This window comes from Crocuta crocuta, unplaced genomic scaffold (genome assembly GCF_008692635.1).
Source record: "Crocuta crocuta isolate KB4526 unplaced genomic scaffold, BGI_CrCroc_1.0 scaffold170, whole genome shotgun sequence".
Classification (NCBI taxonomy): domain Eukaryota; kingdom Metazoa; phylum Chordata; class Mammalia; order Carnivora; family Hyaenidae; genus Crocuta; species Crocuta crocuta.
This window is the reverse complement of record NW_027527853.1, coordinates 3197134-3221162: the sequence shown is the minus strand read 5'-3', so window position 1 is coordinate 3221162 and position 24029 is coordinate 3197134. Positions and strand designations below refer to the sequence as shown.

Below are 24029 nucleotides of genomic sequence, written 5' to 3'. Positions count from 1 at the left end.
GATGGAAGTTACATGAAAACATAGGAAGGCAAACGCTGCCATGAGGCGTCCCTGGCACTAGCAACTTTGAAGGGCATCAAAACAAGTTCCTTTTCAAAGGAGAACATTGCCACTTCCGCTCCTGAGAGCTCTCCAGGCCCTACTTTTTAAAGATAACCCTAGGGGCGCCCGGGTGGCTCAATGGTTGAGCGTTCAACTTGGGCTTGGGTCATGATCTCACAGTTTGTGGGTTCGAGCCCCATGTCGGGCTCTGTGCTGGCAGCTTGGAGTCTGGAGCCTGCTTCGGATTCTGTTTCCCTCTCTCTTTGCCCCTCCCCTGCTCACACTCTGTCTCTCTCTCACTCTCTCAAGCATAAACATTAAAAAAAATTTAAAAAAAAAGATAACCCTAGATGCACAGCTCATATAGAATCTATTGGTTATTAGGGATACAGGTGGGCCAGGAACTGCTCTAAGCACTTCTGGATCTTACCGCATATGTAAACCTTACAACAACTTTATAAGGTGGTGCTCTCTCTACACTTAGGGAAACTGAAACTCAAGTTTATACAGCTAGACAGGACCCAAGCTCAGGTCTGACTGTGAAGTAAGCACCACCACTTGGGCAGCTCCAGGGTCACATTGTGATGTGTCTCCCAGCAGACCAAACACCAAAGCCCAAGGATTCAGCCTATGTCCCATCCAAGGACAAAACATGGGAAGGAGCCTCTACATTTGTTAGAAAGGTTTTGCCAAGGGGTCAATGAATGGGTTCCGAGGCTGCTGTCTGCCAGGTCACAATGGGACCGAACTGGGCTTCCCGCACATCTCACTGCTCAGGACTCACCAAGGTTTTCCTCTGCACGTGGACCCTAGAGTTTGAAAGACTTTATCAAAGGTGTGGCATTGGTTACATCACGTTTTACCAGCCTTTTTTGGGGGAGGGGGAGGGAAGATGATGAGAAATTATTCAGAGACCCATACAAATGCCATTTTGAGATTCTGATCAGCAAAAGCAGCGCCAGTGACTCCAAAATGATCTGCTGCAAGTTCAGCCAATAGCAAGGAAGCTTGTACAACCAGCCCTGTCTCTGAGGACGGGCCTGTGTGGTGCAGCCAGAGAGTGACCAAGACCCTATACTGGCCGGTCCACACTTGCTCTGAGCGCCAGCTGCATGCCAGGCCCTGTGTCAAGTGCAGGGGAAATAGTAAACCAAACAGGCGTGCCCTGTGGGCACTAGGAGGCTGAGGAGAGAGGAAGTAAGGAGAAAAATGATGACGACCTGGAGCATAACTCTGCTTACAGTAAGAGTGATTCAGAATATCTGGGGGTGTTTGGAGGTGGGTGGGGAGAGAACTGTGAAAACACAGGATATACAAAAGCAGGGTTAAAAAAAACAATTTAAGCCTGAAGGCCAAATAAAAACGAGGATTTGGGGAAAGGGAAGCCTTTGCAAAAATACTAGGAAAATCCCCAAGGAAAACGCTCTTACATAGGTGACACTGGTGTGAGGCCCTCGTGATCTGGTCCCGGACCTCCCCCCACCTCCTCTCCGCCTGCTCTCCCGTTTGTATCCCGCTGGCTGGTGCTAAGGAGCGGCAGGGGTAGCTGGGCCCGACCCCAGCGCCCGCGGCATCTCACGCTCTGAATGGTCATGCTCGGCCCGAGCCGGGGCGCTCACCCCAGAGCCGCAGAAGCGGCCGAGCCTGGGCGCCGTGGTGTCGTAGCCGTCGTAGGCCTCCATGTAGTCGTAGCCACAGTCAGCCTCCTCCTCCACCTCGAAGGTGCGGAAGATCAGCTCCACGCCGTAGCCGTCCTCCGCCACGATCACCCAGTCACAGCGGGCCTGGCTCGGGTAGTTGTTGTCCCCAAACTGGGCGTGGGAATACAGCTCTTTCGTGTGCACTTCAGCCTTCAGCCTGCCCCCGCACTCTGGAGCGGAGAGACAGCCGCCACGCCTCCGTGGCACCGAGAACCGTGTGCCACTCCCCCCCACCCTCCCACTTCCCAGCCTGGGCTTTCTCCCTTCTCACCCGCATGCATGCAGGCCGGCTTTCTCTATAAAGCCTTGCCAGGGCCCTTTAGGAAAGTCTGGCAAATTTCATCATCCCATTTTACGGAGGAATAAATAGAGGCCGAATGGTCTGAGTTTCAGGGCTTACTGGGGAGGGGGGGAGGACCAGAGTGGTCCTTACCAGCCAAGGTCCGGTGTTCCCAGGCTGGTCCATATAAGGCCTCCAGAAATACCCGAGCATGCTACTGAGAAAAGGCTGGCTAGCCGGATCTTTACCACTTACTGACCCGGAGGTGCTAGAAGCGCCTGAGAATGGCTCGCGAACCCCACGTACTTACTGTAATTTGTAACTGTTGCCAACAGAGGGCACCAAAAGCACATCAGAACTGCAGGTGAGCTCGCAAACCTAGAAACCTCAGCTCTGGACTGACTTGCTCATGCAACTGACAGCGCAGACTACAGGGGACTTTGAGTCTCCCTGGCAGGGGGAGGGGTGGGGGGAGGTGGTCACAGGTGAGCTGGGCTGCATACTTTGGGCTTGTATTCTGTAGCATTGGCTTCTGGGTTTTAAACCAGGATGGTAACTCTGGTTGGCCGGGTCCCACACTATCTTGTCTAGGCCACTGGAGACCACGTCATATAAATGGATACATGAGAGTGGGCAGAGGTTAGAAAGCACCAGCTCCCCGTGGTGCGGCTGCCGGAAGGTCTGGTAACACTCCCAGGCCCAGCTGGCCCCAGTCCTGACAGACAGCCAACTCTTAACCCTCCGTGTGCTCTTGTTTAGAGTTTCCTCCAGATCTGAACTGTCTCTGGAAATTTCGAGTCCCTGAGATGTGACATGGGTGGAGATGAAATGGGTGCAGGGCAGGGCAGGATGCCTTCTATCCACGTCGCCAGATCCCCTCTCCATTCTTCCCCACCTGTTCCGGGCCCCCGGAGGCTGACCTCTAGGTGCATGTGGCCTGGCCTTCTGGGCTGGGTTCAGCCACGGGGAGCCCAGGGGGAGCTGTGGGGAGCACCAGCAGGTGAGAGGAGGGAGGAGAGAGGTCAGGGTGGTTAGTCCTGGGCTCCCTCCCTACCTGCTCACCGCAGGTTGTGTTATTCAACNCTTTCATTCTCCCTCCTCTGGCCTCCTGGCCTGGGGGTAGCACCCCCTGCCCCCCCATGGAGTTCCCAGTCCTGGCTACTGCACTGCTCCTTGTGGTGTCCCCACACCCTGCCCGCCCCTTTGTAATCAGTCCCTTTTTAAATTCTCCACAAATAAGGATTCATTTCCTGCTGGGACCCTGACCTACTTTGTCGGTAGGGACAAGAGGGTGGCTTTTAACCTTCCCTAGAGGGAGGCCAGTGGCTTTTAGTCTTCTCTAGGGGAAGCTAAGACCTTTAAAGAGGGTCTGCAGATGCCAAAGTGTTTTCTAGGCGGGTGAGCTAAACCACCTAAGGGTGCTGGGTGTCATTTTGTTTTGCCTGATACCTATTTTCTGGCTCTGAAAATAAGCTGGGTGGGGTGGGGGGCTGTTACAGCTCACAGGGTCCCAGGATCATGAGCTCAGACTCCAAGTGGGCCGCGGGCAGCCACCACCTTGCCAAAGGGCCACAGTCTGATACCGTGATCGGAGAGCCAGAGTTGTTTCTGTGAGTAATATTTTAACGGCTAAAGAGCAAAGCCCATTTTCTTACTGACATTCTTCTATTTATGTGTTAGTTATACGCAGATACATTTACCTCCAAAGGACCAAATAAAGCTATTTACATTTTAAGTGGAGGAACAATAATGGGTAATAGAACCATTTTCCATTTTCCAGAACTGGTCCTTAGAGGCTGAAAGGGCTGCTCCCCACCCCTGAGCTCGCTCCAAGACTTCCGGATTTCACAGACCAGCCAAGTTACACATACATTTTGAAAAGAGGATGGGAGGAAGGGAGGGAGGAAAGAAACGTGGCACCGACAAAGGGGTTGCCCACTTCCAACGCTGTCGATTAAGGATATTTAAAGAAAACTACCCTTCCCCTCATGGTTTCCCACGTTTCATTTTTGAAGGGACATTTGATCACACGCCCCGCCCCCTACCTCCCAGGAGTCAGTGCGGAAGGCGGATCCTTCCCCGCCACCATCACCATCTGTCTCTCGTGTACGTGGGCAGCAGTGGGCGGCTGGGCATCCGCGCTCACGTACCTGTGCCGTGCACTGCCTGGAAGCCTTTTCTCTGCACAGAGGCGTCCGAGTAAAACCTGAGGAACAGGCTGCTGCCCGAGGCCACCACGGGGTCTGGTTTCTCGCTGCCACAGAAGCGGCCAAGGATGGGCGCCAGGCTGTCAGGCCCGTCGTAGAGCTCCAGGTGGTCGTACGCACATTCTTGGTGCTGCTCGATCTCAAACTCATTAAATGTCTGGGGAACGGAAGAGTGGAGAGTGGCCGGGGCCTGGCACTCTGCTGGGGAGGGGCCGCCTCCTGGGGGCTGGGAGAGGGTGGGGCGTGGCAAGACCCTCTTCCGCCCCCACCAGCCCTGTAGGGGGCATGGTGCCCAGGTGATGACAGCGGCTTCTATAGCAAGAGTCTCAGCTCGGGCCCCCTGCAATCCCATGAGGCAGTTACATGAGCGACTGCGGCTATGAGCACTTGGCGGGTGAGCTGGCCGGGCTCCAAGGTCTGAGATAATTGTGTCATCCCCGCTCCTTCCGTCACGTCACAAAGCTCCTCCTCATTTAATATGACAGCAGCAATGGCCAAGGGCTCACTCGGGCCAGGAGCTGTTTTAAGCACTTTACAAACATAACCTCATATAATCCTCACGGCCCTGTGCTGTGTCTACAACTACAATCCCCACTTTACAGATGAGGAAATTGAGGCACAGAGAAGCCAGGTGACTTGCCCAAGGTCACCCAGTGGTAGAGCTGGGCCATGACCAGGAGGTCTAGCTGCAGAGCCCCTGCCTTTAACCTCTGCACTACACTGTGTGATCCCTGAGTATGAATGACACAGACGAGGCTGGATGAAGTGCACACCACTCTGCATCTGCACCCTCTGAGTGGCTGGCGCTCCAGGAGGGTTTTTCCCATGCAGAGTCTTGTGCCAAATGTTCACGAGCATTTTCTCACTTAATCCCGATGATGCTATGAGGGAAGAGCTAGTATTATACCCAATGTGCAGAAGGGGAAACTGAGTCTTGGAAAAAGTATCTTGCCTAGACTCACAGACCCAGAGGAGGGCAGAGCTGGACCTGAGCCCCAGCCAGCCCGACTCCAGCCCACACTCCTCCCTGCCCTCTGAAGACTGCCTCCCAAAGCTGGCCAGGGGAGCCCCTCATTTCTAGGCCATGCACCAGGCTGGGCAGCTGAATGCCTTACGGCTTGCTCATGGCTGCCAGGGAGACGGGACAAAGTGAGAGGGGACAGTGTTAGATGAAGGCTTGAGCCAAATGACAGAGCAGGAAGAGAGGACATTAGTGGGAGTTAAGGAGGGTCTGAATTCGTAAGAAAGTTGCCAGAGAGACAGGACAGGGATGGAGATGGAGAGAGCTCATTAGCAGTGTGGGCTTTCTGGGAATGACAAACACAACAGAAATGGGCAAAGCCCTTCACACCTTATAGAAAGGGAGCTGGGTCGAGAGTGGTATAGAGACAGTGAGCAAGAGAAGGAGGGGGGACCAGCGGCATCAGGGTGGGTGATGCAATGGGAGGGACACCCATGGGACCCCTTGTTGCAGTCCCCATACAGTGAAACACCAGCTTTGTGGTGAGTATTCAACTCACATTTTCTGGTAGCAAAAAGATAGAGCATAATCAATATATCCACCATGCACTTCCCAAGGAAGTTCCCAAGGAAGTTTCTTTCTTCCTTTCTTCCTTCCTTTCTTCCTTCCTTTCTTCCTTCCTTTCTTCCTTCCTTTCTTCCTTCCTTCCTTCCTTCCCTCCCTCCCTCCCTCCCTCTCTCTCTCTCTCTCTCTCTTTCTTTCTTTCTTTCTTTCTTTCTCCCTCTCTCTCTCTTTCTTTCTTTCTAACATATGCACGTATAAACGTCTTATAAATTTGAGATTTGGCCTAACTCTGGCCTCTGTGATCAGTTGCTTTAGTTCCTTAGCACTGTAAAGAAGAGACGTTTGGCAACTGCTAAAATCTTGTGGCCCTTAGAAGTGTGGCTTCCAGTTGTGCAGGCTGCACGTTCCCACCCCCAGGGGGCACCATTCTCCCACCTGCAGTGGAGATGAATGCTTTTGTGAACCTTCTCCAGCAGAAGGCAGCATTGGGGAAGGACTGCTTTCCTCTAATGCACCCTAATTCACCCTCACCCAGATTCAAGACTGTTCTTGACACCCAGGAAGGCCGCCTTCCCCCATGGGCAACCATGTACGTGGGGTACCCCCTGTGAGCAGATGCCCTTTAGAGGGCCTTTCTCACCACCGCCCTGTTCTGAGAGCTGCGTGTGTGTGTCCTCTCTTAATCTGCACAGCACAGGGGGGTTTCATTAAGCATCCCCATTTTCCAGATAATGAAACTGAGTTCTGGAAATGCTGAGCAACTTTCCCAAGTCTCAGAGCTGGGAAGTGGCAGCACAGAGACTCACAGCCGTGAGCATCTGAAACCGAAGTCCGTGTTGTCCGTAAACTATGAAAATGACTCACGAGTTTCACCCTGTGGCCCGCGGTTGAAGAGATGTTCCAGGTACACTCCCTCCGACTGGGGTATTTGTCAGGCCAGTTGGGGCTCGCCAGGGTCCCCTCTGCACTGCTGATCTTGTGCGCACAGCCAGCTGGGGGTGATGGGGGGACACAGGCAGAGAGAAGCAGTTCATTTGTGGGCAGCACCAGAGGTCCTCTGGGGGAGTCTCCCTCTCTCGTTCTTATTTGTCACGTGGTCATTATCAAAAGTGGGTGCAGGGTCAGCCCGAATCAAATGTCCCTTGGCTAGAGATTTGATGATTTATTTGGTTTTGCCACCTGCCTGTGGGCTCAGAGAGTTCATCTTTCACAGTATCACCATTCAGATTGTGGTTATCATTGGAAATATGGTAGTTGGTGGTTGAGACCACAGGCACTGGGGTCAAAAGGACTCGGTCCCACCCCTTCAAGCTGTGGGACTTTGGGCACTTCCTAAGCCTTGGTGTCCTTTTTTATAAGAGGGGTGTCAGCTTCGTAGGGGTATATGTGGATTAAATGAGATGATACATGTAAAAGGTTTAGCAAGTGCCAACTGAGGTCTTCATCACTATGCCTTCTGGGTTTTTAAAAAAGTTTTTAATGTTTATTTTTTTGAGAGACAGAGCCTAAGTGTGGGAGGGGTAGAGAGAGGTGGGGAGACACAGAATCCAAACCAGGCTCCAGGCTCTGAGCTGTCAGCACAGAGCCTGACGTGGGGCGTGAACCCACAAACTGTGAGATCGTGACCTGAGCCGAAGTTGGATGCTTAACCAACTGAGCCACCCAGGTGCCCCCATCACTATGCCTTCAGCCTGTACTTCTTTCAGATTTTCAAAGTAGCTTCATTTGGAGACTACAGATGTTGCCCTGGTTATGGTGCTATTAGCAAAGACAGGCCCCACGACTTGCTCAGTGTGTAACACTTCGGTCGACACTTGGGATGTGTCTCCTCTATGCTGGGTACTACGCCAAGCACTTTGAATCCATTCTCTCATCTGGGATCCTTCTCACCTCCAAATGAGAAAACAACTTGACAGAGGGTGAGTGACTTGCTGCGGAGGGCTGGGCCGGGACTTGAACGCAAGCCTGCCTGTGCTGTGAATGGTTAGGAAATAGAGGGAGCGTGTACCACCTCTGCATAGAAAACCAGTGCCGCCCCGCCTGCAAGACAGGTGCTGGAGGGGGCAGTTGAGGGGAAGGGGGGAGGGGTCAGGCAGCAGCTGCCGCGAGGGGTTTCTGCTCATTGCCGCCTCCACTCTGCAGCCACACAGACCCCAAATGCCAATAGGGACATGGACTCAGCTTCTGGGACATCTGCTGCCACCCACCCCCACCCCACGCCCTGGGGGGACCCATAGGAAGGCAGCCACTGTTCAGCTGGCGCAGCCTTAGTGGGGTTCAGCCCCTCCCGGCCTCCCCCACACCACAGGAGGGAAGCTTTGGTCTGACCCAGGCCCACCTCACAGGATTCTGACAAAGACTTTTAAGTTCCAGAATGATGGCTCCTTCCAAGTTCTTCCAACCGGTCTCCCAACCAACCCAGGTCTGTGTCACAGGGCGGGGTTTGGAGGGTGGCAGGGACCCTGCTTCTGAAGCTGTCTTAGCTCCTCCTGGAACGTGCCAGGTGGGCCTGCTGGGACTCTGTGGGCCCGCAAACCTCCCAGCCTCCCCTCTGGGACAGTCTTCACACCTTCCTTCCCCCTGACGCCCTCTGCGGGGCCCTGTGCTGGGGCCAAAGGCCTAGAGGCCTGCATGCTTATCAGAGATGCTTAAACTCCCTTCACAGGCATGGTGAAAACAGAAGGAGGCTCTTTCCAGAATGACTGGACATTCAAAGGCATCTGGCCCCGATCTCTGAGTAGTAAGCGGAGCAGGGAGCAATTGTTTTCCAACTCATTGTATTATTAGGCCTGCATGTGGCAACTGCTCTCATGTCATAGATGGCTGATACTAACATTTCAAGTGCTTCGTGGGTGCCAGACAGTCTGAAATGCTTTCTAGGCATGCCTTCATTTAATCCCCATACACCTTTAAGAAGGAGGGATGTTTAGTCTCTTGAAGTTCAGAGAGGTTAAGTAACTTGCCCAAAGTCACATAGGCAGGAAGTAGCAGAGCCAGGATTTAAACCTAGATAGTCTGATTCTGGAGCCTAGGGGTGTAACCACTTTGCGATAACTTCAGGAAGGCCCCCACGGGCCCTGCAAGCCTCCTGGAGGAGGCTGGGGAAAATCACCCTCAGCAGGAGGTCAAGGAGGAGGGAAGGCAGACGCTGAAGGACCGCTCGCTCTCACGCTTGCACACATGCCCGCCCTGGCGGCCAGGGCAGCCGCGCCCCCAGCTGCGCTCCAGTCTTACCTTCTTTACAGTCGTGCCCGTTCTCGTGAAGCCGGTACCCGTTTCTACACCGGCACAGGTAGCTCCCGGACGTGTTGACGCACTCGTGCTGGCACCCGCCGTTGTCCTTGGCACACTCGTCCTTGTCTGAGGAGACCAACAGACTCTCCTAAGGGGGAATGTCCCTCCCACCTCAGAACTCTGCTCAGAAGTAGCCTCCATCGGGAAGCCTCCCGGATTTCCCTGATTTTGATTATCCCCTTCCTAGGGTGGGAGGGGGAAGCATCTGTTAGATAATACCTGGCCCTGGTATACACGGAATTCCCTGTGCTCTTAAGCACTTTAATGATATATACCTGTATATATGTGTATATATATGCATGTATATACACGTGTGTTATCTATGTGTATATATGTATATATATTCTTTACCCCTGCTTCCTACCAAGACAGTGAACTCCTTAAAGGATAGGCTAATATTAACAATAGTAACAATAATAAAATAACTACCATGTGCTGAATATGTATTTGATGGGTACTTCCCAAGCACTTTTTAATGTTTATTTATTTTTGAGAGAGAGAGAGAGAGAGAGCACAGCAGGGGAAGGATAGACAGGGAGACACAGAATCTGAAGCAGGTTCCAGGCTCTCAGCTGTCAGCACAGAGCCCGCGACACAGGACTCAAACTCACGAACTGTTAGATCATGACCTGAGCCAAAGTCGGACACTTAACTGACTGAGCTACCCACGCGCCCCTCCAAAACACTTTCTATACAGTATCTAAGTTTGTTCTCATATAACCTTAGGAGGCAGGTGCCCATGCCCCCATTTAGATGTAAGGAAACTGAGGCTGAGAATGCTAACATGCCCAAGGTGCTCAGTGAGCAAGCAGCCTGTGTGACCCAGAGGCCTGGGCTCCTCCTCCCCGACTCCATACCACCTCCTGCCTGCGAAGAAGGTACGTGTGCAGCCACAGACCAGACGGCTCAGTGCCCATCCTGCACCACCACTCCCAGCTGTTGTGACCTTGGGCAGTCCTTGACCTTGGTGCCTCAGTTGCCTCACCTGTAAAGGGGAGCCAGGACTGGTGTCCTCACCCCATAGGGTTGTTGGGAAGAGGAAACGAATGAGTACAGTGAAAGCACTTTAGAACAGCATCCAGCCCAGGGTGAGTGTCAGCGATTATTTATTATGCATGAACTCAAGCACTAGCTGTTGTTATCGCGGTGGTTCTTGTAGCTCAGGCCGGCACTGCAAGCAGCTCCCCATGGCCAGCTTCTTCCTGTAGTAACCGAGGACCGGCCTCCGCCCCGGCCCCCAGCACCGGGTTACCTCCGGGGGTCAGTGGTGCCTCCCTGCCTTCCTAATACCTACTGCAGTGTGTCACCGAACACTTTGTGTTTTCGTTTCCTGAGGACAGCTAAGAATCCTTAAAGAATAGAGCGATGAAGCCCATGGAACACTTAGGCACTGGGACCATAAGTTAGGAAGAGGCCAGGAAGGGTTTTAGAGGCAGCACAGCCCTGCTCACACCTTGACTACAGATTTCTGGCCTTGGGGACTGGGAGGGATCTGTGGCTTCAAGCTGCCCACTTTGTGGCTGTTTGTTATGACAGCCCTGTAATAATATAACCACCACCCCTCCACCCCACCCCCAAAAAAACCACCCAGATCCAGGCACACTACCTCAAGGTTGAGGGCAGGGGCAGAGGGCAGAGAGGGGATGGGCAGATGCGCAGAGGCTGAGCGCCTATAGAACCGTGTCCGCCCTGGGCCTGGGAACCGGCTCCCAAGCCCACACACCTGAGAAGAAGTGGGCCCTGAAGCCGCGTTTGGAGACCGTGTTGTCTGACTTGAACTCCACACGCATGTTGTTGCTCTGGGAGGTGATGACCTCGGGCATCTCGGAGCCGCAGAATTTGCCGTGCAGCCTGGCGTCGGGGGACAGGCCGCTGCGCACCTCCACAAAGTCGTACTTACAGACCTGCAAGGGAGCGCCACGGGGAGCCGCCCGGTCCTCCCGCGGCCCCGCCCCAGCCTCAGTGCAGGACCTCCTTCCTGACACTGCAGCCTGCCTAGGGGCCAGGCGGGTCAGCCATGTCCAGTGGGGAGGGTCCTCTCAGCTCTTACTGGGGTCCCTCTGGCCCAGCGTGTAGACATGGGGCTCTCGTGACTAGCTCTCTGGCTGGAGGGCTCTACCTGGGCCTGGGCCTGGCCCATGACCACTGCCCAAGGGAGGGGACGGGCAGTTCATACCATCCTGGTCCCCAGCTGCATCTCAGCCCGCTCGTTCCCCTCGGCAGGACCCTCACCCCCAGACTCCTACCCCAGGGGACATACTTGTCTTGACCATCTCCTACCCCAAGACCTATCTCCTCCACTCTGGTCCTGATTCTCCTTGGGTTTGTCAGGGACAAAGAGGACCACGACATTGTATCCGTGGATGATGCACAGCTGCAAGCGCTACACCAAACACTCCCCCGATTCTGCCCCGCCAGGTTCGCGTGACAGTAGCAGCTACCTCCCTGGCCGCCGGGCCCCGAGCCGCATCCCCGCACAATCAGTTAGAGCGCACAAGCGTACATCATTGCCTTCCAGTTCAAACACTTCAAATTGGAGGGAGATCCGGTACTCAGCAGGGGCCACCACCTGCCAGACGCAGTTTTTGTTTGTGGGGTACTCCTTCGGCCACCCAGGGCTGGTGATGGTTCCGTTCAGCTTGGTAATAAAACCGCCACAGGCCACTGCACGGGAGAAACAGAAGCAAGATTCATTTGGTTTTAGTTCCAAGTGACTGCGATTTCCCCCAAGCAGCAATAAGCCTGCTGTTCTTTAATTAAAAAAAAAAAAAAGAAAAAGAAAAAGGTTGAAAATCTGAAGTGATTAATCCAGGGGCCTTTCTTCTAGTCTGCTTCAACTGGGGATTTGGAGGGATGAGGCTGCAGACAAGTCTTCGCCACTTCGTAAGATGATGACAATGCATGTGTGTGCACCTGTCACTCAGTGGCATAGCTGGGACTACGCAAGACTTGGACCAAAGGAGACTTAGGAACGTTTGTACCGAGCTACGCACATTACCTGGCTTACAAGCAGCACAGGCAGGTGGGCAGGGAAAATGGAACACCAGGTAGGTAGAAATAGAATGAATGATATGAGCTATTACCTGAGTCCCACCATGGTTTTTCTTTGCTTTTATTTTTTATCTGAAGAATCATGTGAAGGTTTCACGGTCACAAAAGAAAATAAACCATTCTGTGTCTAGGGCGGAGTTCTTGTCATTTGGGCAGCCCTCGCCCACGTGTGACTTTGTGGAGTTATTTTTCCCTCCGAGAGAGCCAGGGACATCACCCACCACAGATCATGTCGCCTCACAGCCAGCCGGCTGCCCCACCTCCTCCCCCACGTCTCCTAAGGCTTGTCCCTTATCCTGTGTCATCCTAGCTTGGCGGTTCCGACACCAACCTTCACACATCTTCTTATCGGCAGCCAGCTCGTATCCGGGGTCGCACGCGCACCTGTAGCTGCCCAGAGTGTTCACGCAGCGCTGCTCACACCCTCCACGATCTGGCCAGGAACACTCATCCACCTCTGTTAGAGAGGAAGGGGACCCCGGCTAAATCACAGCAAAGCTGCTTGGTCTGTTCCCCATCCCTTTCCACATCCCGGGGCCCCCGGCAAAGGACCTCTAAGAACAGGAATGGCTGGTGACCACCTCCCAGGAAGACTCACATCCATGTCTCAGAAACTGGCCGCAGCCGTAGCCAAGGCCCGAGGACACAAGAGTAACTTGTTAGCCAGGAGGGCCCCTCGGGGGGAGATCAAGCCTGGATGATTTTATTCTTCAAACGGTTCAGTCAGGGAATACAGAGTGATTTGATTTTAAATCTCAAAGGTTCCACACCGAAGACTTAAGCAGGTTTAACGCCATGGAATTGGGGTTCCCCCAAGTATGGAACTACTCAGGGAGACTACGAGGAGGGTAAGAACAAAAGGACACATTTCTAGATGAAGATATGAAAGAATTTTCTAGAAACAGAACCAGAACCTGTGATTTAGCATCTTATAAATAATCGGAAGAGGTATGCACAGGGAGATCTTCAAGGTAACAGAAAACGCCAAGCTCTTGGGTTAGCCAACACACCCGGGAGAAACTGCAGGGGGCAGCACAGTGAGACTGAGTTACAGAGGAGTCAGATGGGATTCAGCACGGACGAGTGTCTAGTGATATGTTTGGGGCAATTAAATAACAGCAAGCAGGATGCCAGGAGAGCCGTCCTGAAGAGGAACACAGAATCATTGGACAATCTGCCCGGAAATGTCAGCCTGTGCATCACTGGAGAAAAGAGAAACCCAGGCCATGGGCATCGCCAAGAAGAGGATCAGAAATAAAAGGAAAAACTCCCGATTTTCCGTTGCCAAGCTGTGGCGCATCCATCCTGGAGAGGGGGAGATTGTGGCCTGAGCCAGGCAGCCCAGAGAAGGTGCAGCAAGACACTGAGGCACCTTCCAAAACAAAGCAAAGCTGAACAAGCCCAGTCTAGGAGGGAGGAAAGCTGGGGGTGGTGTCGGCTCCTAATACCACGGAAGGTAGGAAGAGAGCAAGCACAGGGTTGTCCACAAAATCGCCAAAGACCACATTATACATAAAATGATAGACATCAGGACATCTTAGAGTTGGTAAAGTCCTGAAAAGACACCCCCCACCCCAGTACTGCCCTCAGGCAGTGATCCTTTCCATAACATTTCTTATAGATGGCTTTGCAGGTCCTGCTTGAAATCACCCAGAGATAGGACTCTCACTGCTTTCCAAAAGTATTTCTTATCCTTTGGGATTTGAATCATCAAAATTCTGGCTCCTGGCAACTTCCAACCCATGGGTTCTGCAGAACACGCAAACCCTTCAGCCGTGATGTGTCCCTCTGAGCTGCCCTTTTCTGAGTCAAATAGACCCATTTCCTTCCATCTTCCTTGTCCATGATGAACAAAACACTCATCTATCTGCTCCATCTTCACCGGTTAAACAATAGCACGTGAATATCCCATCATTCCACATAGTGGGCAATAAACTCAGGCAATTCTAAGAGTGATGCCTTGTTGGGCTCAGCCCAAGCTTAAGTAAGCTGGTCATGAGGCGGACTGGGTTTAGGAGACATGCTCTAACAGGGGTTTGAAGTTGTCCATGGGCTCAAATAAATGTAAGCATTAAGTATGCTAAAATAGTAACCATCTGGCAACTACTTACTCCTTTACAAAAGGCAAAGTACTTTCTTTGACATTTGCTAGAAAGTATGGGAAGAGAATCAATGATAAGGAGAAATGGAAAGAGTCCAGTGTTCTAGAGTGAGCCTATTCTAGAGTAAGACCTCGACTGGATCCACCACTGAATCTTACCCCAACAAATTGTGTGATTTAACCTCTCTGAGTGTTCCTCCTGTTTTAAAATGAGAATAGTACCTGCTTTTAGGGTTGTGGGGGTTGAAAAGGAAGCATGTAAAGAACCCAGCAGACAGACCTCCGGTACAGAGTAGCTCTCCCTAGAGACAACAGCAAGATTGCTTTTGAAATCCCAGTGGGTGTACAGACATGATGATAAGGGCGGTGGAAAGGTTAAAGTTACCTGGGCACACCTGAATCAGGTGAGAGCACAGTGCCAGCCTGAGGAGGGGAGTGAGAAAAGCAGGAACAGAAAGAAGGACAATGTGTCAAAGATGGGCCAGGGATGGAAGAAGAAATGGGCAGGAAGGCAGCACAGCAGAGTCAAGAAACCGGCAGATGGGTTCGGGGAGAGGGCAGAAAAAAATAATGGGAAAAGCCCATCAAAATGGACCAAGATAAACACAGGACCAAGTTGGGGGGTGATCTGGAGATTCTGATGCCAGAAGACGCTATGGCTATGGGCAGGACACACGTTTGGCATCGGCAAGAAAGGGAAGACCACAGATGAACAAGTCTCCTGGTGCCATCTTAACCATGTGGAGGGAGAGAGGCTGACAGATTGGATTTGGGCTGAAGGCAACAGGAATATAGTTCCTCCAGGGACTAGAAGTGTAGGATGTTTGTTGGACCCAGGAAGGCAGGTGAAAGATACAGGGTTACATGTGAGCTCCCTCCAGCCAAAGCAGTGGGATGTTTGGCCGTTTTCAACCCCATTCCAACTTGGGTGGATGGCGTGGAAGTGTACCAGGGGCCCCACTCTCGGTGGGAGTCTGGGTGTCCTTGGGACCACCTCCACGCCATGATGAAGCAGCATCTGTTCTAAGCCCACAAGTTCATGCTTGCTCTGGACTACCGTGGTCAAGAGCCAAGCCTCCCACAAAAATCTGGGAGAGTGTGGGGTGGGCAGGAAAAAAAAAGCTGAACTAGGCAAGGCTCAGCCATATAGAGTGGTAGTTCTCTCTTCTTTGCCTTCTTCAAGTGGTAGTAGTGAAGAAGGAACCATTCTATGCTCAGATTATTAGATGGCTCAGGTAGGATGCCAACAATTGTTTCAGAGAGACTCAACGAGAAAGAAGGCAGGGCACATCCCTAAACTTTTGAAGAAGCACCTGAAGGAAGCCATCGCCCTCATCAACACCCCATGGTGGTCCATTGGCCATGGAACAGAGGAGTGTGGGGGTCAAGGTGGGAATCATATTCTTTCTGTGAGGAGTGTGGGACCAAAATGGCTCTGCCAACCTTCAAACGTTGCTGCCATCTCCCAAAGTAAGCGGAGACGAGCTCGGCCTGCTGCCAGGCCAGCGGGCTCAGAGAGGGACTGCCATCTGGCACCAGGAGAGGGATGCAGAGGCCAACTGGCACCCTGGTCAGCACCATGTGCCAACTCGGCTCTGGGCAGAGCCTCCTGCCAACTGGTGCCAAGGCAAGAGCTTCTTTGGCTTGGTCCAACTTCTCTGCATGGACTTTGTCGTTAACCTTCCAGTTTCTTTCACTGGAGGAGTCCCGGCACACGCACTGGGCACTGTGTTCCCGGGACTTCCTACGGATGGCTTCTCTGGAAAAAGGCCAGGTAGAAGAAGCCTGGCTGTGTCCAGTCTCCAGACCTGCACTGACCGATGTGGTCGCCACCAGCCTGTGTGGCTATTGAACACTTGAAATGCAGCTAGTCTGAATTCGAGTGTGCTGTGAGTGTAAAAAGACACTGGGTTTCCAAGGCAGTGTGGAAAAAAAAAAAACCAAAAATATTTCTTTAATTTTGTATATATAAATTACGTATTAAAATGATAGTATTGTATGTGATGGTAAATGATGGTAACCGATCTATCGGGTTAAATAAAATATATTCAAATAATTCTACCTGTTTCCTTTTTGGGGGGGTGGTGAAGCGAGGGACAAGGTTGATGCTAGACAGCTTAAGATGACACATGTGGCTCATTTTTGTGACTTGCCTCCTATTTCTGTTGGGCAGCACCACTCTAGACTGTGGTCTCGCCTCATTCTTTTTCCTGGGAACCCCGAAAAGCAGGCAGGGAAAACAGCAGGAAGCTCAACCCACAAATGAGGACTCTGAGCCTCATTATTCCTTCATCTATTCATTCCCTGTCTGGTGAGTATTTATTGAGCTGAGTGTGGGCCAGGCACTGGGGAAACAGTGGAGAACAAAGCAGGTGCGATCCAGTCTCAGAAAGGAAAACTGATCTGCCTGAGAGCAGACACCTACCTAGTAAGGAGTGAAGGCGAGATGAAAAGCTGAACCTTGGACGCTAACTCCAAGACCCTCTTTCCCATATTCCCATGGTATCCAGGGGGCAGAAAGGCGACAGGCGTCAGATCACGAATGAGAAATTCAAGCCCCTCACCTGCCTTGCCTGCACTGACAGCTCTCTGTAGTGGGAGGGACTCACTGGGGACCCACAGGCCCAGGGTCTGTTCTGGCTCTGCCAGGCTGCAATTTCAGTTTCCTCAGTTTCAAAATAGGGCAAAAATAATGCCTACCAAGGGTTGTTCTGAAGATAAAGCGAGCTATCTCATGCGGTTTCTGGCACACACTCATTAGAGCCTTTTCTTTCCCCTCCAAGAGGCATTCTGAGGTTTCCACCCGTTTTTGGGTTCAGCTTACTGACATCAAGATGTCCAGCCGGGCCTATGCATTAAGTCAGTGTAGACGGGCCTCAGTTAACACCTTCCTGGGCATCTAAAAAGATGTTTGCAAGCTGAGAAGAGAAATGCCCTTGAAGTGTGAGGCTGGGTGATGTGGCCCCGCCCCTAGGCTAGGGGCCTCCGGGGTCCACACGTCCAGGGCCATGTTATCACCATTTGCCTGCAGTTCTCTTTCACCACCTTGAGCTCCTGAGGACAACTGTGCTTTCCCCTGTGTCCCCAGCCCCCAGCACAGCACCGGACATATGGCTTGATGGGTGCTGAATGATGGCTAACCGTGGAAGAGGGAGAAGATGGCATTTTCTAACCAGCAAATGGAGCCGGTTAGCATGGGTACTGAGAGCGAGCCGGCTCGGTCCCCTACAAACCAGTGCAGCATCACAGAAGGAAGCACCCCCTTCCACTGTGCTGACTGGCATCTCCAGGGGAGTTGCCACAAAAAATGCAGGACGCTCAACTACCTTTGAACTTGAGATGAACATCTCTTACCACGTCTCAGCAAGGTATGCACCATTTGGGATATGCCTACGCTAAAGGATCATTCTTTATCTGACATTCAGATTTAACTGGGCATCCCTTCCTCTTTTTTTGGTAAATCCAGCTTTAGCTGGTCCTCTCAAAAACATGCCTCACTGATTAGCAGCAGAACCAGGAATGAGGTGTGGGCGGGTCATGGGTTACCGACTCCCCAACCCCCAACCCCCAATTCACAGAGCTCAGGGTGGAAGTCAGAGGAAGAGAAGGACAGGGGTGGAATAAATCCGCGTAATCATTCGTGACATGGCGTAAGTAAAATAAGGCCTCCCGAAGCTGTCCGCGTCCCTGTTCCTGGAACGTGTGAATCTGTTACCTTACTTGGCAAAAAGAACTTTGGGAACGTGATTAAATTAATGCTCTTGAAATAGGAGCTTGTCCCGGGTTATCTGAATGGACCCAGTGTAGCCACATGGGTCCCTATTACTGAAAGAGGGAGGAGGAGAGTCAGGGTCAGAAGAAGAGATGTGACAGTGAAAGCAGAGGTCTGATGGTAGGAGAAAGACCCAACTGGCCAGCGCTGGCTCGAAGGAGGGGCACCTGAACCTAGAAATGCAGGGACCTCCTCTAGAAGCTGGAAAAGGCAAGGAAATCTGACCTCAGGAACTACAAGATGATAAATTTGTGTTGTTTTAGGATACCAGGTTTGTGGTAATTTGTTGCAGCAGCAACAAGAGAATGATACCTGGCCACAGCAAGAAGACACGGTCAGGTCATTTTTGCCAGAGACGAAAATAACCACCTCCAAGACTCCTTCTTTAGCAAAGGCAGTTCATGGAACTAAACATTACACCATGTGCATTCGCTTACACTGTTTCATTTTCCCCATCAGCTCTGCAAGAACACATCTGTAGAAGTGGAAGATCTGGGGTTCAGAGAGGTGGTGTAACTTGCTTAAGGCCACCCAGTGAAGGTTGCTGCTGCTAAGTCACATGCAGTCTGGGGCCAGGTTGGGCACTGACTGTGAATTTCCAAGCATCCCAACCACAAGCTTGACCTGCATTTGAATGACACTTGCTGTGGCCTGGGTTTTTCACTTGGGAAAGAATTGATTACATTTTCCCTCCAATTATTCAAAGCATTACGATTCTCGTTCTGTTTCTGCTTGGGTTTTGCTCTTGCAGATGCCTCAAGACCAAAGGAGAGGAATCCCACATATCTGTGCGGCACTTTCCAGCTTGTGTGTGGAGTATCTCGACGGCCATTATTTTGTTGGGGCTTCAGGTAAAAGGGGCTGGTTTCTTCCCCTTGTTTTACACAGAACGAAACTGAACTCTCAGTAAAGGAGAAAGAGCTGCCTGCTCAGGGGGACACGGCTTGAAATGGGTTCTTCTGACACCCATCCACTTACACAGAATCTGGGAGAAAGGGCTAAAGAGGGGGCAGATGGGGAGAGTGGGAGTAAGAAAGGAACGAGGATTTCTGGACCGGCACAGCCAGGAGTGCTTGGAGAGGAGGGCAGGAGAGGAAGGCAGCTTCCTACTGGACGTGAGTGTTGCCACTAATCAAGGGACCGCAGGTGTGGATTAGATGACACCAGTCAGTGGCTGCTGGTGTGCTACAGGGCGCCGATCACAATGTGCTGGGGAGGAGCCATGCTTCCCTTTGAGAGTGTGGTCTGAGGAGCTTCCAGGGCCCTGAGAGCAGAGGAGGAAGAGCTGCCCACACAAAGGAGTCCAAGAAGCCCGTTCTGCTGGGGCCAGGCATGCTGGTCTTCCCATGCCATTCCAGGTCCCCTCTCATGAAGACGCGGCAACGCAGCAGATCCCTAAGACGACGAAGTGGGAGTTTGTTCCCTGAGCACCACTCCCTCACTCTCCTCCCCACCCCTGCCCACTTGAGGGTAGACTTGTAGGCTGTGGGTGGTGCCTCGGCTGCCTCTCTGGCCCATACCAGGGAATGTAAAATAACGCTGTAGAAAGAGTTTGGGTTTAGGGGTCAGACTGCACTTGGATTCTTGATCTTCCACTTAACCATGAGTGACCTCAAGCAACCCTTCTCGACTCTAACCAAACGTGATCCAAACCCAACTCCAAGGGTTGCTCAATGACATCATGTAAACCAAGTACCTTGCACAGTTCCTGACACACTGTAGGTGCTCAGTTAATGAGAGTGACTACATAAATATTTATTCTTATCAATGCGCAGTTTCTCCAAGGTTCACTAAGTTGACCTTGTAAACTTACTAAATCTAATTTCCACACCAAGGCTGCGCCTGCTCCTGAGTCCCTGGCGGACTTTGTTAGAGGCAGCTCGAATATGGGTCACCGCCTTCTCCCTTCAGGGAGCGTGGTTTGATGCTAAGGTTCCATATGGGTTTTGTGATTCTTAAGCCAGGGGGGCAATACCTCTTCCTGTGACTAAAAATGGAAACAAACTGCTAATTCATACCCTTGAAAAAATTGGCTGCAAAGCCCGCTTTATTGATAGAGCCATCGGACACAAACTTCATCCACATTCTGTTGGAGCTTGATTTCACGTCTTCCGGCTTCTCGTAGCCACAAAAATGGCCAATCAGGGCGCTCTCTTCCGTGGGGCCATCGCGGATTTCCAGGTAGTCGTATGCACAGCTGTCGTGCCTTTCAATCTAAACAGGAAGACAGAGGTGATGTGGACAGAGATGGATGGTCTGGCTTTAAGGGTTTTTATGTAAGAAGGGAACCGAAATAACACTCTCAACAATCTAGTCCAGGGTGGACCAAGCTGTGTAGGCTAAGATGATAAACAGGCAAGAGCAATGCTACATCCTGGGATCCCCTCCTCAGACTTTTACTCCCCTCCATCCACCCAGGCTTTGACATTGTCTCCACGTCCTTTCTGAAGGCAGCCTGGGTTTACTTCATCCTGGGGAAGAAAACCTGAGCAGGACTCACCTCAAAAGCTTGGAAGGTAAGCCCCACGTGAAACCCTTCCGAAACTGTAATCCTCCAAACACATTCCTTGGAAGGTCTGTAGTCATCCGGGTAGTTGGGTGATTGAATCTGACCAGCATCTTTGTTAATGTCTCCCCCACATGTAGCTTTAGAAAGAGAGTTGGGAAGAGAAGGAATGGGGTCCTCGGTCAGACCTTTAGGAAGGAAATTCACGGCCACTTATCACCACTAGGTGGCTCCACTTGGCAACCTCTTCCTTTCCATCCAACCAAGACTGCGCCTCCGGAAAGGCACAATTTCATTTGTTTGCAATTCTGAATTTTTTTTCATATAAAGAAAATAACCATGCAAGGCAGAAGTTCTCCACCTTTTCTGTGCATCAAAATCACCTGGGACATTTTTCGAGCTGTGCAAGCAGGGGCCATATCCTCAGAAGTTCTGATGCAAGTGTGTCTGGGGGCGAGGGGAGTGTGCTCCAAGCAGCTGTGATGTTTGAATTATCCAAGGGATTCTAATGTAAAGGGTAGGGGACTGCCGGTGTGAAGGCGCCCGCACATGTGTGCATGTGCACACACACACATGTTCTTTTATAAAAAACAAAATTTTGGCATCTGTAAAATTACAATTTACCCAATATGTGGGACAAACTGAAGCAGAAACGCCCTGGTGGCAGCTGCCTAGAGCCCAGACCTATGTGTTCCCTCAACTCAACCACCAGGGTGGCCTCAGAGGCCCTTTCAGGAAATGTAGTTGTAAATATCCTGATATTATCCAAAGTCTTTTTATAAATGAAATAAACAGAGACCCAGAGAAGTCAGGTTCTCTGCTCAGGCTCACACAGCTATTCGGAGGCTGCTTTCATTTCCTCAGGGCTCTGCACCCGGGACTCGCTCCCCAGTGGCACTGGAATGGCGTGCAGCAGGTGGTGACAGGTGGGCAACACCTGCCTTGAAGTAAGCACAGCTGGCCTCTCTGCTTCCAGAATGTGGAGGAAGGGGACAGTGCGGATTCCTCAGCCCAGCCCCCGCGGTGGTTGTCCCTCCCCTCACAGCTCTCGCAGCTGCCACGTGTGCCCAGGTGCAAGAGGGACACAGCGGGCTGCATGGGAGGGTCAGAGGGTATCAAGAGCCACCCAGGGGGCTTCTGTCGTCTGGAACAAACCTTCATACACGGCGAAGAAACCCTTGCCCAAGACGCTGCTGCTGCTCCGGAACTCCACCCAGAGCCGGCTGTCCGTGGACGTGAGGGGCTCCGGGACTCTATCACCACAAAACCTGCCTGGGAAGTGGAGGAGATGGGTCAGGCCATGGGCACACAGCAGGAAGAAACTCCTCACAGGCAGAGAGGAAGCCACATTTCTCCACATGTGGCTCAAGGCGAGCGATAACCTTAGCTGTGGCGATTTATCCTGTAGCACATACAGGAATAACAGCGGGACGGAAGCCTGACTCCTTCAGGCTGACTTCAAGGGAATGCCAGACCCCCATCCACCAAAGTAGCCGGAGAGTAGCTCCGGCACCCCCTCCTCTGCCAAGCGGGGCGTCCCCAGGAAGTGGGGTAGTGGTCCGCAGTAGTGATGCTTCTTTCCTCCCCTGGTGTCTCCCACTACATATATGCCCTTCTTTGGGGGCAGCATGCTTTGGGGAAGCCATTCTGCTTTCCTCTGCTTTCTCTGCCTCAGAGAACGGACACCAGAGAACATAAGACCAAAAAAAAAAAAAAAAATTCAATCTTCTTGGCTTTTAAACTTCCCAAGCCCAGTCACAATTACAGAGACTTGGAAGAACACACAATGTGTAAGAGCCCCTGTTTCCATCCTTGCAGTCTTAGAAAGATTCCTGGAGGAGATGAGCGAGGGACCAGGGGCAGAGGGGACTGGACAGGGCACCAGGGATGCTCTAGAAGGACCCTGTGCCCGGTCCTACCCTGAGCTAAGACCTTTGATGGAAAAGGATGATAGAGACCCCAAGTGGGTTTAAGGGTCTGGGAGAAGGACGGGGCTGTGCCCCCCGTCCCTGGGCAGAGCCTGGCAGGGTGATATGATCCCCATGTCCCACTGGGAGTCAGAACAGGAGTGGGTACATGGCTCCTCCAGACATCAGGCTAAGAGACAGGCATGCAGAGTTCTTCAGGTAAAGGGGTATGGGAGTGACCTTCCCATAGTCCAGAGGATGCGGGGAGCCACAGGACATCACCCACTGAACGACTTCTAGGGAGATGTGCACTTGACACCAATCTGAACTGGCCTGGAGTTGAGATGAGAGGGAGGCACGGCAGCCACTTAGGATTCTTTGCTCAGATAGAGGACTGGAGACCAGACAGGCATGAGGACCCCCAGCAATGCCGGCTGGGATGGCAATGTTGCCTCCCCTGCCATCACGCCTTGGCACAAAGTACGCCCCTACCGCCACCCCCACTTCAAGGGGAGAAAACACAAACTGGCCGATACTAATTACCCCTACCCGATAGAAAGGGGCTCAAAATTGCTGTTGAAATTTTGCTACTGAAAAATGCAAATAAATGTGTATTTCTCTGACACTTGGGTATGAGTCTGATATTTGACTCTTTTACAGAGGAAGGGGCTGAAGGCCGTTCTTCCCAGTGTGTACGGTAATCTTTGACCCTATACTTCCCAATGCCTTGTAAAGATGGCAGCCACGGCAAGTTAGGGATGGGGATAGGGTGCGACATGGGCTGAGTTGTAGTGATCAGTTCACAACACAGACCAGTCAAGGTCTATTTGGACTGGAAGTCATGATTTTCTCAAGCACTGACTGCGTGAGTCACTCAAAACTCCATTTGATATTGGGGAAATGGGAGCTCGTGCCTGTTACAGAGTATGGGTTTTCTTTTGGGTGATAAAGATGTTCTATACTCGATTATGGTGATGGTTGGTTGCACAGCTCTGTGAATATACTAAAAATCATTGACTTGTACACTTTAAATGGTGAATCGGATAATATGTGATTTATATCTCAATACTTTTTATGTCTATTCAGCAGATATTTAGCGGGTACTGCCTCATTGCCAGCACCGTATTAAGCCCTGTATCAACCACTTGAAGTTATAATTCTACTTTGCCCCTCTGAGAACTGGGGGAGTGAAGTTGGGGAGTAATAAAGACTACGATGGACATTTCCTGATGGCCAATTGTGGACACATTCTTTGTGGGAGACATGGGGTAGAAGTTGCTAATCTCCTTCTGCTTCCTTCCCATTCTGGCCACCTGCAGCTTTTTGGATCTGATGAGCTTAATATTAAGCAAGATGAGCTGAGACTTTTGCCAAGAATTTGGCAAGGAAAACTCCATCAGAAGCCTATAAATTTTCAGTAATGGTTACTCTGGCATGGCCAATTAGTGTCAATTAATTCTTGGAAAACAACACATAAAAGCATGGGCAAGCATTGCTTCCCAGTGAGGAGACAGAGCTGCTGAAAAGCAGTTAAACAATGTGGGATCACAAAAGGAATTCCTTCTTAGCCAAACTGAGTTTCAAGTCCAAATCTCTCCTTTTAAAACCCCAGCTGTCACAGCCACTGGGGACTGTTTCCAAAAA

The 24029-nt window shown here is 51.7% G+C and overlaps 1 protein-coding gene across 1 annotated transcript in view; it reads right to left on the bottom strand.

Annotated features, from left to right (window-relative positions):
- TLL2 (tolloid like 2) overlaps positions 1-24029 on the bottom strand; it is a 124009-nt gene that overhangs the window by 3293 nt on the left and 96687 nt on the right. Inside the window, exons 13-22 of the mRNA XM_077780354.1 lie at positions 21634-21750; positions 20473-20618; positions 19991-20186; positions 12431-12556; positions 11552-11712; positions 10772-10952; positions 8989-9114; positions 6619-6746; positions 4173-4386; positions 1662-1912 (exon numbers count right to left, since the gene is read on the bottom strand). Coding sequence (XP_077636480.1) covers positions 1662-1912; positions 4173-4386; positions 6619-6746; positions 8989-9114; positions 10772-10952; positions 11552-11712; positions 12431-12556; positions 19991-20186; positions 20473-20618; positions 21634-21750 — 1646 coding nt within the window. The remainder of the gene's footprint in view (positions 1-1661; positions 1913-4172; positions 4387-6618; positions 6747-8988; positions 9115-10771; positions 10953-11551; positions 11713-12430; positions 12557-19990; positions 20187-20472; positions 20619-21633; positions 21751-24029) is intronic.